Source organism: Harmonia axyridis, chromosome 4 (assembly GCF_914767665.1).
Source record: "Harmonia axyridis chromosome 4, icHarAxyr1.1, whole genome shotgun sequence".
In the NCBI taxonomy this organism is placed as follows: Eukaryota; Metazoa; Arthropoda; class Insecta; order Coleoptera; family Coccinellidae; genus Harmonia; species Harmonia axyridis.
Genome location: NC_059504.1, coordinates 19639464 through 19652352, shown reverse-complemented (window position 1 = coordinate 19652352; position 12889 = coordinate 19639464). Strand labels below are relative to the sequence as shown.

Here is a 12889-nt window from a genome sequence, read left to right as displayed (position 1 = left end):
TACGGTCTATTGTGTCCCCGATCAGAGTTGTTGTCGTCGTAGTCTACAGAGCGCCCTCCAGTTCCAGAGTTCTCATGAACTCCACCATCTGGGAAGGCTTCAAGGAGGTTATTTCCTCACTCCTTCAAGTCTCTTGTCCAAAAATTTTTTTGCGTTGGCTAGCGATGACGAGGCATTCCGTCACCAGGTGATTCGGAGTTTCTTCCTCCTCTCCGCAAAATCTGCACTCGTCGTTTTCTGCTAGACCTATTCAGATGAGGTGCTGCCTGAGGCGCCAATGTCCTATAACGAATCTAGTGAGGAGGTGCTAAGAATAAGATACTTCTTAGAATGATCCAACTGAGGAAGATTCTGCCAGGGTGTTACTCTTTTGATTTTTTTATTTTCCTGATTCTCTTTCTTAACAGTACATTAACCTTTACCACAGAAAGGTTCTGGGCAAATAAAAGGAGGTTGTTATCCTCTTCGTTTCCTTTAATTTCCGAGAGACCGGAAACTCAATATGAAAAACCTTGTTATTCTTGTCTATTTTGTTGAATTTCTTTTGGCACCCCAATACTATCTTTTAATCTATAATATATGAGCTCAATCCTTTGATTGCAGCCTGACTGTCAGAATCGCTATATCACATTTCTGATAGTTTCTTAATAGGTCAGGACTTGAGCCTTGAGTGCTCTCCTCTCAGAGGCTTTGACTTGGGCAGCAATTTTATCTTAATCCCTCCTGTCTTGTTGAGATATTCTTCTACCTCCTTCAGGGACAACTTCAATGATTTTCAAGGCTTAGCTTTGAAAGGCTTTCCTTGCGATGCAGATCGGCAGAAATGGGAAGGTTTGGTACCATTCCTCTTTCTGTCTCCGTAGATCTTAGTAGCAGTACCCACACCAACTGGGCTCCTGATGTAGATGTGACGTGCAATATATGCACATCTGGTATAATACCATTCACTGTCGTAGGGTGCTAATTCTTTAGACTTGGAGGTTTTGACAATGTCAACCAATTCTGGTACCCTCAATTTGCCAGTCTTTTTCAAGAAGGCTTAGAAAGCCTTGACGAAAGCGTGTTGATCCACGTCCTTCAAACTAACGGAAGGCATTTTAGAAAAAGAATTCCAAACCACTCCACGTTAAAGAACACTGTTGCATACATCTCTCGATTGCAAGTATCTCTATCTGAAAAACACCTAACGACTATGATGTAAACATAGATAGAGGAAGTATACGCAATTTTTACATGTCCCCAACATGGTTAGATTACGTTGTCGGTTTGTGTTATATTTTCAAATCCACAATTTTACTATATCATTATGAATGTATATTATATTGAATGAAATATATTTATTTGGGTGATTCCCGATTGAATATGCAAATTTGAAATCCTATATTTTTCCTGTCGAGTTTAAATAAGCAGAATATTTATTATTTTCTTTATCTACCTGCTGAATTTCAAGGTTTGGCAACTTTTGCTCTCGTAGTGTCATCGGTTGTTTCACGTCTTTTGCCACGCTTGAAGTTTGTTTTCTGAATTGTTGATATATTCATCTTAATATATTTTGAGTTAATATGAAACGTTGATTCACTATGGAACATGAGAAGTGCGTTTGTTGTGGAGAAACTCGCGAATTGAGTGAAATATCATATCACTGATATGTATTCATTTCCGCGCGCGATTCATGTCAAATTTGATAGATCATATTGGGGACAAAATTTACTTACTAAAAATGACATATGCTTCCTCTATCTATGTTTATCACTCTGATAAACTAACCAAACAATATCAATGATAACATCTATAAATTTTCTCTAATTCTGTGGTTATTCCGTTCATTCTTCCACATCTTGTAGAACAAAATCGTGCGAGAATATATCAGAAACGCACAGTTTTCATGGTTATATTTTATTATTCTATGTTGGCACTCCGAACTTTCCGCTACGGCTTTATCTGTCAATTCATCAAATTGCCTTAAAGGAATCAGTTCTGCCAACCAACATTTTTCAATACAAAAATCACTAAATTATATTTATGGAAATATTTCATTAATTTCAATGAAAATGCAATGAATTAGAGAAAACAATGTATAACACTCGTACAGAAGGCTCATTCCAAAACTCGCCACTTCGTGGCTCGTTTTTGAATTTTGAACTCGTGGAAGAATATCAATGCCTTCTGCACTTGTATTATAAATAACTATTCCTCTCCTTCCAGGCCAACAAGTTCATCGACACGTATTCCGGCAACGAGGAGGACCAGCACCCGGCAACCAACGTGCTCGCCCGTCTCCGCCACGCGATCGAGAAACTGCCGACGATCAAGTGTCGCGAGGCCCTCGAGGAGTTCCGGGACATCCTGATCGAGTCGGACATATCGCCGTTCGAGGTCAATTACTCGGGTCTGATCAGGTCGCTGCTCGGCTACATCGCCGACCCGTACGGCCCGATCGACCGCGAACAGAGGCTGCGCGTGCTGCTCAACGTGTTCGCCAACTGTCCGCTAGACGGCGCCGCAGCGGAACCGGGCGAGTTCAACCCGGCGTGGATGGGCGCGCTCGTCGCCAAACTGAACGGCTGCGTGTCGCAACTGGAACAGTTCCCCGTCAAGGTGCACGACCTGCCCGCGTCCACCGGCAACGGCAGGGGTGGTACCAGCGCGTTGAAGTTCTTCAACACGCATCAACTCAAGGTAGGTGTTGTTTTTCTTCTTATTAGAGGTTATAATTAGTTACAAACCTTACAGCTAACATATGAACTTAACAATTAATAATGACAAATTTATACCGACTAGTATAAATCTGTCTGTAACATACACCTCCGATGACATCACGTTTCACGTCATCACTCTTAACCTTGATTTTTTCCATTTGAATATTTTTATATAAGGTGTAGTAAAAAGATATCCTTTATTTTTTTGCACGAAATACAAGGCTTTAATTATCATAGGATGATCTGATTTAGTTCAAATATGCGCCGTTTTGTTCGATAACTTGTTGCCTCTTTCATGGAAGCCCTCGTCCCTATTGGCAAAAAATTGAGACAGTCAATTTTCACAAGCTTCTTTTGAATTGAGTTTCACTACAGCAAAATTGTTCGCCATGGGCGGGAACAGATGGTAATCACTTGGTGCCATGTCCGGACTATAAGGCGGATGCATAAGAACCTCCCAAACAAGCTCCAGGAGTTTCTGACGAGTCGCTAGCGATGTGTGTGACCTGGCGTTTTCCTGATGGAATACAATTCCTCTCCTATTGGCCGCTTCTGGGCGATTGTTTCCTTCAGGCGGTCCAAATGTTGACCGAATTAACAGTTATGCCGTAGGGAAGCAGGTCGTAGTAGATAATTCACTACCAATCCCAACAAACACACAGCAAAACCTTCCTCGACGTCAATCCTAGCTTGACCACCATTTCCGCCGGTTCACCGCGTTTCGATCACGACCGTTTTTGCTTGACGTTGTCTTAAGTGATCCACTTCTCATAACCAGTCATCAACCGCTTCAAAATTGGGTCGATTTTGTTGATGCGCTGATGCAAATGGTTTTTTGTTCAATCTTTAGGCACTTAAGCAATCGAAATAGTTCTTACATGGTTGGATTCGACAGTGTTCATAGTTTTTCTACATTTTCGACAATTGGCCTTTCAATGGTGGTATACCTTTGACATCGAAATTACAGCAACGGAATCGGCGAAACCAAAATTGCGCGTGATTGGCCGTTTTAGTATGAGAACCATAAAAATTATTTACATCATCACCCACTTGGCTTGCATTTTCGCCTTTATCGAAGAAGAACTGTAAAATATAGCGTATTTTCTCTATACTAGCGTCTATTTTTGTCAGCTAATCACAAATGTGTCAGAAATGTTTTTGTAGTTCGAAATCTCTCTTTCTAACGCCATCAAGTGGAACCCGATCGGACTTATACAACGGGATATACGCATAACTAAACCCATCTGTTCGTCATTGACGGCCTCCCTGGGTTTCTATGAATGAGTAGGGTAGTGAACAAAAGATCTGCATGGTCGCAGTTCCCGGAAGGCTTACCGAAGCAAAACGACCCCAGTTCAAATAATAATAAAGCCATCTATTGGAAAAATAATGGATTTCTTTCACTACACCTAATATTAACAATTGATCTCTACCCAAATGAGTAGAAATTCACCAAAATTGGATTTTATCCTCAAGCAAAAGCCTATTTTCGTTATAATCATGTTTGCTAACAAAATTTTCATAGTATCGAAATATCGTGACTGGAAATAAAAAATCCAATAAATTACTATTTTCTATTTAAAATGGGCCCCCAAATTCGCATGGCAATTCCCCTTGGTAGATTGTCATGTCTAATCAAGGCCAATACTAAAGAACATCTCTTGTATCAGTGTCTGCCTGCATCTGCAGATTCTGCGATAAAGTTGTTTACATTCCAAATATTTCACAATAGTTCACTTTCCTATCACCTCGAATGTATAGTTACTCAATTTATCATGCTTCGTAGCATCGACTGTTAGGACCATTAGCTAAGTGCTCATGGAGTATCTTTCGGGAATTGTTGAGCAGATATGAAGAAAGTTGCTATTTTGCAATACTGCTTCCTAACAAATCGACGCCTACATTCAATTTAATTTGTAGATCATGGACTCCATTCAAGCCTCTATGAGATCTCTTAGAAGCTTAGAGCTTAAAGTTACTTGTTAAATCACATGATTCAAAGTATCAGTCGAAATTTGAATATACTTGTCTTTGAAAAAAGTGAGTATAAGATATCTTGAGCCACTTGAGGCTTTGAAATTCGCATAACAATCGGTTCAGTTGATTGTTGTGTCTATACAAAGCCAACATAAAAATGGCAAAGCAGCAACTGGTTTCCTTATTATTAGATGACCTTTACATGTTATGCCAACATCCAAACAAGTTGGAACATATAAATTCACATAACAGATATGATATATTTTATCTTGGCAGAATTGTTGATGGTTTTCTGATCTTTGTGGTATTACACTTGATAATTTAACAAATTTTTCGAACATGTATCTTCATGATTTGTGTTCATTTTCTTAAATAACTACGAATATATTGTATTGGGAACGATACGTCTTGATACTGTAAATATCTAGTGCGGGGAACCCCATTTGTTAAATGAAGTCAGTACGTTATTTAGTTAGATGTAGATCTAGTTGGGGTTTCATTGCACTTCGACCTTATGACCTCCCATCAGAACTGTTTTCGCCATTAGTCGTAGTAGCCTACAATCCCTTCAGTTATAAAGAGTTATAAAGAACTTCAGTATCTGGCATGACTTCAAGGAGGTTACCTCCTCAGTTCTGCAAGTCTCTTATCCAAAGCATTTTTGCGTTGGCTAGCTAAGGCGAGGCATTCCGTCACCAGGTAGGTGATCCGGAGTTTTTCCTCCTCCCTGCAGAATCTGCACTTGTCGTTTTTTGCTAGGCTCATTCCCATAAGGTGCTTCCTGAGGCGGCAATGTCCTTTAAGAAATCCAGTGAGGAGGTGTAGCATGTTCTTGCCAAGACCTAGATACTTCTTAGATCTCGCAGTATCAAAGCTTCGAAAAAACTCTTTGGAATGGTCCAACCCAGGAAGATTTCGTCAGACTTCTCTTTCGGTTTTTTCCTTCTCCTGTAACTCTTTATTGTAGGTATTTTTACCTATACAACAGCAAGCTTCTGGGCCAATGAAAGGACTGTTTTGGCCTCTTCATTTTGTTTAATTCCCGGCTGACCGGAGATCCAGATTAAACTTGTATGTTACTGAATCCTAGTTTCTTTTGTTTTTGCAAAGAGTAACTAGCACCTAAAATATGTTGCTCAAGCAACTGTTATCTCTTTACTAGCAGAAGCATCTCAATTAATTCATTTGTTACTCCATTGCCTCACTACTCATAGCTCTACCTATAAATCACAATCTCATTCTCAATATTCTTTTCAACAACGCCAACCGAATCACCCAATCTAACCTCGCACTCTTTTTCCAGTGCAACCTACAGCGCCACCCCGACTGCACCAACCTCAAGCAGTGGAAAGGGGGCACCGTCAAGATCGACCCCCTTGCCCTGGTGCAGGCAATCGAGCGCTACCTGGTGGTCCGAGGCTACGGCCGCCTAAGGGACAAGGACAGCGGTGACAGCGACGACGCCGATTCCGACGACGACATCGACGACACCCTGGCTGCCGTCGTGATATCCCAGACGGGCGCCAGGCACAAGCTCCAGTTCCTGATCGGCAACAACGTGCTGCCCTACAACATGACCGTCTATCAGGCGGTGCGCCAGTTCAGCAACAACGGCAACGATCAGTCGGAGACCGACACGGACAACGAAACGCCGCTCGGCAACGCGGCAATATGGGTGCAGACTCACGTGATATACTACAGGCCGCTGAAGGAAGACCAGCCGGCCGGAAGGACAGGTGGCGCGACGGGCGCCTCCGGGACGGTACACACTAGCAGGAAAGGCAAGGGGGCGTCGAACAAGAGCGTGTCCAGGAGGAAGGTGGACGATTTCTGGAACGGTAAGTTTTTGTTGGGATGGTGAGTGTTCACTTGGGACTATTTTATCTCGAGTGGACACTTGCCGTAACTAGCGTTATATCTTTTGGTTAAGTTGTCATTTACTACACGTTAAGTGGAAGACTATTTATTAAGCATATTCAATTTAGCAATCCATGCGCAGGTAAACTTTGCACAACAAACAGGTAGTGTATAGTCAAAACCATAAGTAATTCTGAGAATCCATACAACTCCGTAACAACTAGTGGGCTGATTCATTCAGAATACAGACGAATCAAAGTAGGGGCCTTAAGCTACAATTAAATTACTAATTGAAAAAATCATTTCAATGTATATCGGATATCCAGTTTGAAGATACAAAAAAAAATCAGAAAGAGAAATCATCAGCCATGAAATTTTAATATTACCATAAATGATAAAAATAACCCTATCATTGAATAACTGTAGAGGCTCTGCTCAATAAATTGAACTCGTTTACTTAAAAATATTTGTCTTTGAGCAGTTCTGAAATTCTTGTTCTTTAGCTTTTAAATTTCTGACCGTCACTTTTGTACAGTTTTGCCTAATTTTCTACTGAACATATAATTTACAAGGCAGTACTGAAGGTTTTCATAGTAGGACTGTCCAACAGATGATGGGAAATTATCTTCAAATTTAAACTTCATTTCCATGCGTTTCATCCATATTTTCAAATTATTTGCAAAAACTATCAAAATTCAGTGTCAAAAATGGTTTAATCGTTTCGTTATGGTTGAACAAAGTGACAACAGAGCTTGTTGTATAGCTTGTGAAGGATTTTCCCATAGGAATGATAGAATTTGAAATGGTTATAATTGCAACACTGTATATAATTATTTGACATTTCTTATGGCATTTGTGTTCAGTAGATTATGGGCCAGTTGCACCATTTGCCTAAACACTGATTAAAATTTTTTTTTTTTTTAGGCAAATGGTGCATCTGGCCATTTGCCATTGAATCATAGAAATATACATGTTTCAACAACGTTTAGAAATTGTTTCATCGAAATCAATGCTCATTTATTAATACTGGGACAAATTTAAGAAGAAATCATGGATGATATTGTTCAGTTAACCGACTATATGTTGTTTTATTGTATCAAGACGGCTCAGTACTTGGTACCTTTTTATCGTGTAAAGAAAATTATTTTCAAATTTATCGAAACTACGAATAGTGAGTCAATTAACTGAAAAATGTCGTTTATGGATTCCTGAATTTCTCTCAGTATTCACAAATGAGCACAGTATTGATAAAACAATTTATAAACATTGTTAAAGCGTATTATTAAATATCATAACCTACTGAACACAAATGATATAAGAAATGTCACAAAATAATACACTGCCGTTATGACCACTTTAAAACTTATCATTCCTATTGGATAATCCTTTGTAACTATTCCAATGCAAAATATGATATGAAAGATAAAAAAATCTTTACTCTTTGGTCAATTCCTTAGTCTTTGGTAAGTGATTTTATCGACATCTAAATTACTTACAGTCTTCTTCATATTTTGATATATTTTTCAACAAAATTGCATAGTCACATTCAATATAAAAATAGTTGGTATATGCCTCGTGTAGCTGGAAGAGAAGAAGAAGAATGCATGGAATTGATATTTACTGAAAAACATATTTGAGAATTTATCTCTCAAGCAAAAACTCATTTCAAATGGCCCCCAAATTCGCATGGCAATTCCTCTTAGTAAATTGTCATGTCTAAACAAGGCCAAAATGAAAAAACATCTCCTGTGTCAGTGTCTGCCTTCATCTGCAGATACCTGCGTATAAAGTTGTTGACATTGCTACATATTTCAAAATTGTAATTCGTCGAGTCACCACCAAATGTTCCCAAAAAGCAAGACCACGCAACTATTTGTTTTCCCCCAAATTTTTCTTTCTTGAATCATCGACTTATTACAAACATTTTTTCACAAATCTTTCAATCTTGTGTTTACAGAAGGAATAGCCCCCGCTATCCAGTCGCCACTGACTCCCTATCTGAGGACGCAACTACCTGAAACTGTAACGATACAAGACGCGTCGTTAGAAGTGCTCTGCCTCCTGCGCATCCTACACGGTCTGAACACCTACTGGAACAGCCTATACCCGATGCTCGAATACAGGCCAATCCTACCGCCTTCGGATTTCCTGAACAGCAAGATAGCTGCGAAGGCGAGCAGGCAACTGCAAGATCCCCTTGTGATAATGACGGGCAATCTGCCCAACTGGTTGCAACAGATAGCGACAGTCTGTCCGTTCTTGTTTCCCTTCGAGACTCGTCAGCTGCTATTCTACGCCACCTCCTTCGACAGAGACCGCGCCCTACAGAGACTGCTGGACATGTCGCCCGAACTTAGCTCCACTGACTCCCAGGAGAGGGTCACGCCACGTCTGGACAGGAGGAAGAGGACCATCGCCAGAGAGGACGTCCTTAAACAGGCGGAACAGGTGATGCAAGACATGGCCTCGTCCAAGGCGCTCCTGGAGATCCAGTACGAGAACGAGGTGGGCACCGGTCTGGGCCCCACCCTCGAATTCTACGCCCTCGTCTCCAAAGAACTGCAGAGGACCAACTTGGAACTGTGGAACGCGCCGGGTACGGACGAGAAAGAGTACGTTCACAACCAGGACGGTCTGTTCCCAGCGCCGATAGCCAAGAGCGCCAAGGTCGGTCAGGTGACCAAACTAAAGACCAAGTTCAGGTTTATGGGAAAATTCATGGCCAAGGCGGTCATGGATTCGAGAATGTTGGACCTGCCTTTCTCAGTCAGCTTCTACCGGTGGCTCTTAGGACAGGAGCACAGTCTGTCCTTGTCCGATTTGAAGTGCGTGGCTCCCGAAGTGCACAGGACTCTGCAGAAGATGCAGCTGTTGGTCAGACAGCGTGATATAATAATGGAGAATAAGAATTTGTCCCACGAGGAAATTGAGGTCGAAATAGAGAAGATCACTTTCGACGGTTGTCCGATAGCCGATCTTGGATTGGATTTCGTATTGCCTGGTCATAATATAGGTGAGTAAAGTTTTTTTCTTTATTTGCGCTTGTTCCATTGAAGCAACGGGCTATGTTTGGGCCCAAATGTCTGTAATTTCAGAATTTTGCAGACGATGATCGGGTTCTATTCACTATTGAAGAATTATATCTATTCAGTCGAATGTGCTACTATATTCGTAGAAGTATTCAGTTTTTGTTTTTCTTTTATTACATTGTGTTCTGATGTTGACGTTGTTTTTGCCATATTCAAATGTCTAAAGAATTTACGACAAACATCAATCATTTTACCTACAGATTCTTCGATATAGCCTTCAGCCACTGTCAAAGAACGCAAATCTCTTTGGCCCTCGATTAACATAGATATTAAGGATTGTCTTAAGCCTTGTCCTGTATAATCTTCGGGATTTTTCAGATATTCAGCAATTTGCGAGAGATATTTATAGAAATATTAATTGCAATAAAAATTCAGTGAAATAGTGAAAATAATGTATAATGCTGGTATAGAGTCATTCTAACACTTGTTCATTCATGAAAAGTGCATGGGTCAAAGAGATTCTTCCTTTGTAATTCAATCGTGAATTAAATTCAAAATATGTATCTTCTGTCAATAACATTTCCAATACCAACTTGAATTCTGCAAATAAAAATATTACTGAATGAGCCATTACCAACTCAATTTCGATTTTCCTCAGCCGTCCGGGATATCAATAATTCCTGAATGGTTTATAAATATAATTGTTTCAGATAGGTATAATTCCAACTTTTTGTTTGTTTCAGAATTAATGAAGAACGGAAAGAACATCCACTTGACGATACACAACCTCCATCAGTACGTGAACCTAGTTACGCATTGGACACTGATTGAAGGTGTGTCCAGACAGATGGAATCGTTACGTGAAGGTTTCGAGACAGTGTTTCCCCTGCAGAATTTGAGACTGTTCTTCCCCGACGAGTTGGAGTCCGTGTTTTGCGGTAGTCCCAAAGACACATTGAGCGGATGGGACGCGAAAACGCTGATGGAGTGTTGTCGGCCAGATCACGGCTACAATGCGGACTCCAAGGCCATTAGGTTCCTGTTTGAAGTGTTGAGTTCCTACGATAGGGAGGAGCAACGCCGCTTTGTACAGTTTCTTACGGGAAGTCCCCGTTTACCAGTAGGAGGTGAGTCGAATTATTGATCTTCTGGCTTGTCTTGTCTTTTTTCGTTCCTATTTCATGTGTATTCCAGAACTGTGGCCTTCTTGCTACTTGATTTAGGGCCGATTTAAGAGCTGCAAAACTTTATTTGACATTTTTCGCTACATATGTGATTCATTAAGAATGTCCAATTTTTGATTTATAAAAGGTTTTCCAAAGAATGGTTTCATTTTGATATTTAAAAAAACTAGTATAGTTTGAGAGAAGTGAATGGATGTTTTTATTGACCTTATCTTTCACGTGGCCCCAAATAAAAAAGTCTCAAGGTGTTGAATCACAAGATCTAGGGGGTCAATTGTCAAAAGATAACAACTTCAAAATTCAATTCGAAATCAAACCTCTCAATGAAAAACCCTATAGATGCTAGACCTCAAAGTATGAATATTCTGCCAACATGGTATTGGTGGTTTCCGAGATTTTTCTCGTTTTTACAATTTCCATTTGAAAAGTGGCAATTTTACGTTTTTTTACATGAGAATTATCTGTGTTTAGTAAATCAAAGCAAATTTTTTTCGGCTGAACTATGAGTGAAATAGTAAAATAGAAGAACGTTAGATTCTACTTAAAAAATTATTCTTTTTTGTTTTATGTATCTCAGACAGTTATCGAATTATTTTCTTCTAAAGAATTGAATGGATTTCAATTATATAAGAAATTTATTTCTCTAAATGACAAATCAAAAACATAGTTCAGAAATATCCTTGAAAGAAGTAACTATAAAAGAAAATAAGCTGGGAGGTATACAAATTTCGTTTTTATTTCAAGCATGAAAAAAGACTTGGTGCCTAATTATGGGTTTATAAATTTCTTCTTCTTTTGGTGCCTATCCATTCTGGATGTTGGCTAACATGATGGTGACACGGACCTTATCAATTGCTGCCCGAAATAGCCCTGTGGTTGTTGAGTTGAACCGAACTCTTATAAAATTAAATTAAAAACTCTTATAAATTAAGTAGAGTTGAAAATTCTTATTTTAACTGATAATGTTTTTTTCCAGGTTTCAAATCACTCTCTCCGCCATTGACTGTAGTGCGGAAAACACTGGAGCCCAACATGAACCCTGACGATTATCTGCCATCTGTGATGACCTGTGTGAACTACCTCAAGTTACCTGATTATTCAAGTATCGAAGTGATGCGTGAAAAGCTAAAATTGGCTGCTTCGGAAGGACAGCATTCGTTCCATTTGTCATAGACATTTATACGAAATCAAAGACGAAAACGTGTGAATAAAAAAGTGTTATTTATTATCAGTACCAATGGTTGCGAACCATCTGATTTATTGTGAATGATGTGAACCGAACAAAAACACCGGCGAGATTTTATCTAAAACATGAAAAGAGTGATACAAATTGTTGCAGACATTTTATTCTTAAAATATTTTAGTTTGTGGTAAAATTTCTTTGGTTCATTGTTTCGGGAAGCTAGTACATTTAAGCATAGAGGAACTGTAGCCCCCGTAAATAATGGTGTCTTCGATAATAATTACTTTTGTTTGAAAAAAATTCTGAAAATTGATGTTTATTTTTTATTAATCTATTTGAGAATACAGGCACTATTAAGTTTGTGATTAAACTTCATATTATGAAAAGTTAAAATGCCTAAAATTAATATTTAATATTACATATACCGTAAATATATTGAAGAGAGTGAAAATTGATTTCTACAAGGTGGGCAAAGGACTCGAAGTTTTAAAAAGTGAAAAAGTGATAAGCTGCAATCCTGACTGATAAGTGCAATGGACACAAATGGTATTTTCAAAGAGTGTTGTGCAAATAACATTTGTTCGGACTAGCCAAATCTGCGAACCACCACTTTGTGTCCGACCAATTGGAAAACAGCCATATTATATTTCATTATCAGAATGTAGGTTTCTTCCAAAAATATGTTTCAATAAATTTGTATACATAATATTATGCTTTTATTTTTTACTTACCATTTTCTTTTATTATCAAATAATTGTGAAGAGTCTTTGACAGCTCTCGGATTACTCAATTACCAGACCTTGTGTAGGTACCCCTTTTCATTAAAAATTAATACAAAGAAAATTACAGATTATACCCCTGAGAAAGGAACAAGTCGAAGTATAGATGACTTTTCATTACGGGATATTTTCATTTAAATTCAATTCAGTAGAGGATACAGTGACTTAATAAACCACAGTG

At 39.1% G+C, this 12889-nt stretch overlaps 1 protein-coding gene and 1 pseudogene across 5 annotated transcripts in view; one reads left to right on the top strand and one right to left on the bottom strand.

Moving 5' to 3' along the window:
• Positions 1 to 12635, top strand: part of LOC123678923 (E3 ubiquitin-protein ligase TRIP12) — a 55017-nt gene extending 42382 nt beyond the window's left edge. For all 5 annotated transcript variants that reach the window (XM_045616192.1, XM_045616193.1, XM_045616194.1 and 2 more), the window contains 5 exons: positions 2206 to 2679; positions 5980 to 6514; positions 8491 to 9546; positions 10306 to 10689; positions 11723 to 12635. In XM_045616192.1, the coding sequence (XP_045472148.1) occupies positions 2206 to 2679; positions 5980 to 6514; positions 8491 to 9546; positions 10306 to 10689; positions 11723 to 11919 (2646 nt within the window). In that variant the 3' untranslated portion in view covers positions 11920 to 12635. The remainder of the gene's footprint in view (positions 1 to 2205; positions 2680 to 5979; positions 6515 to 8490; positions 9547 to 10305; positions 10690 to 11722) is intronic.
• LOC123678924 lies at positions 359 to 1096 on the bottom strand (annotated as a pseudogene).
• Positions 12636 to 12889: the final 254 nt, after the last annotated feature.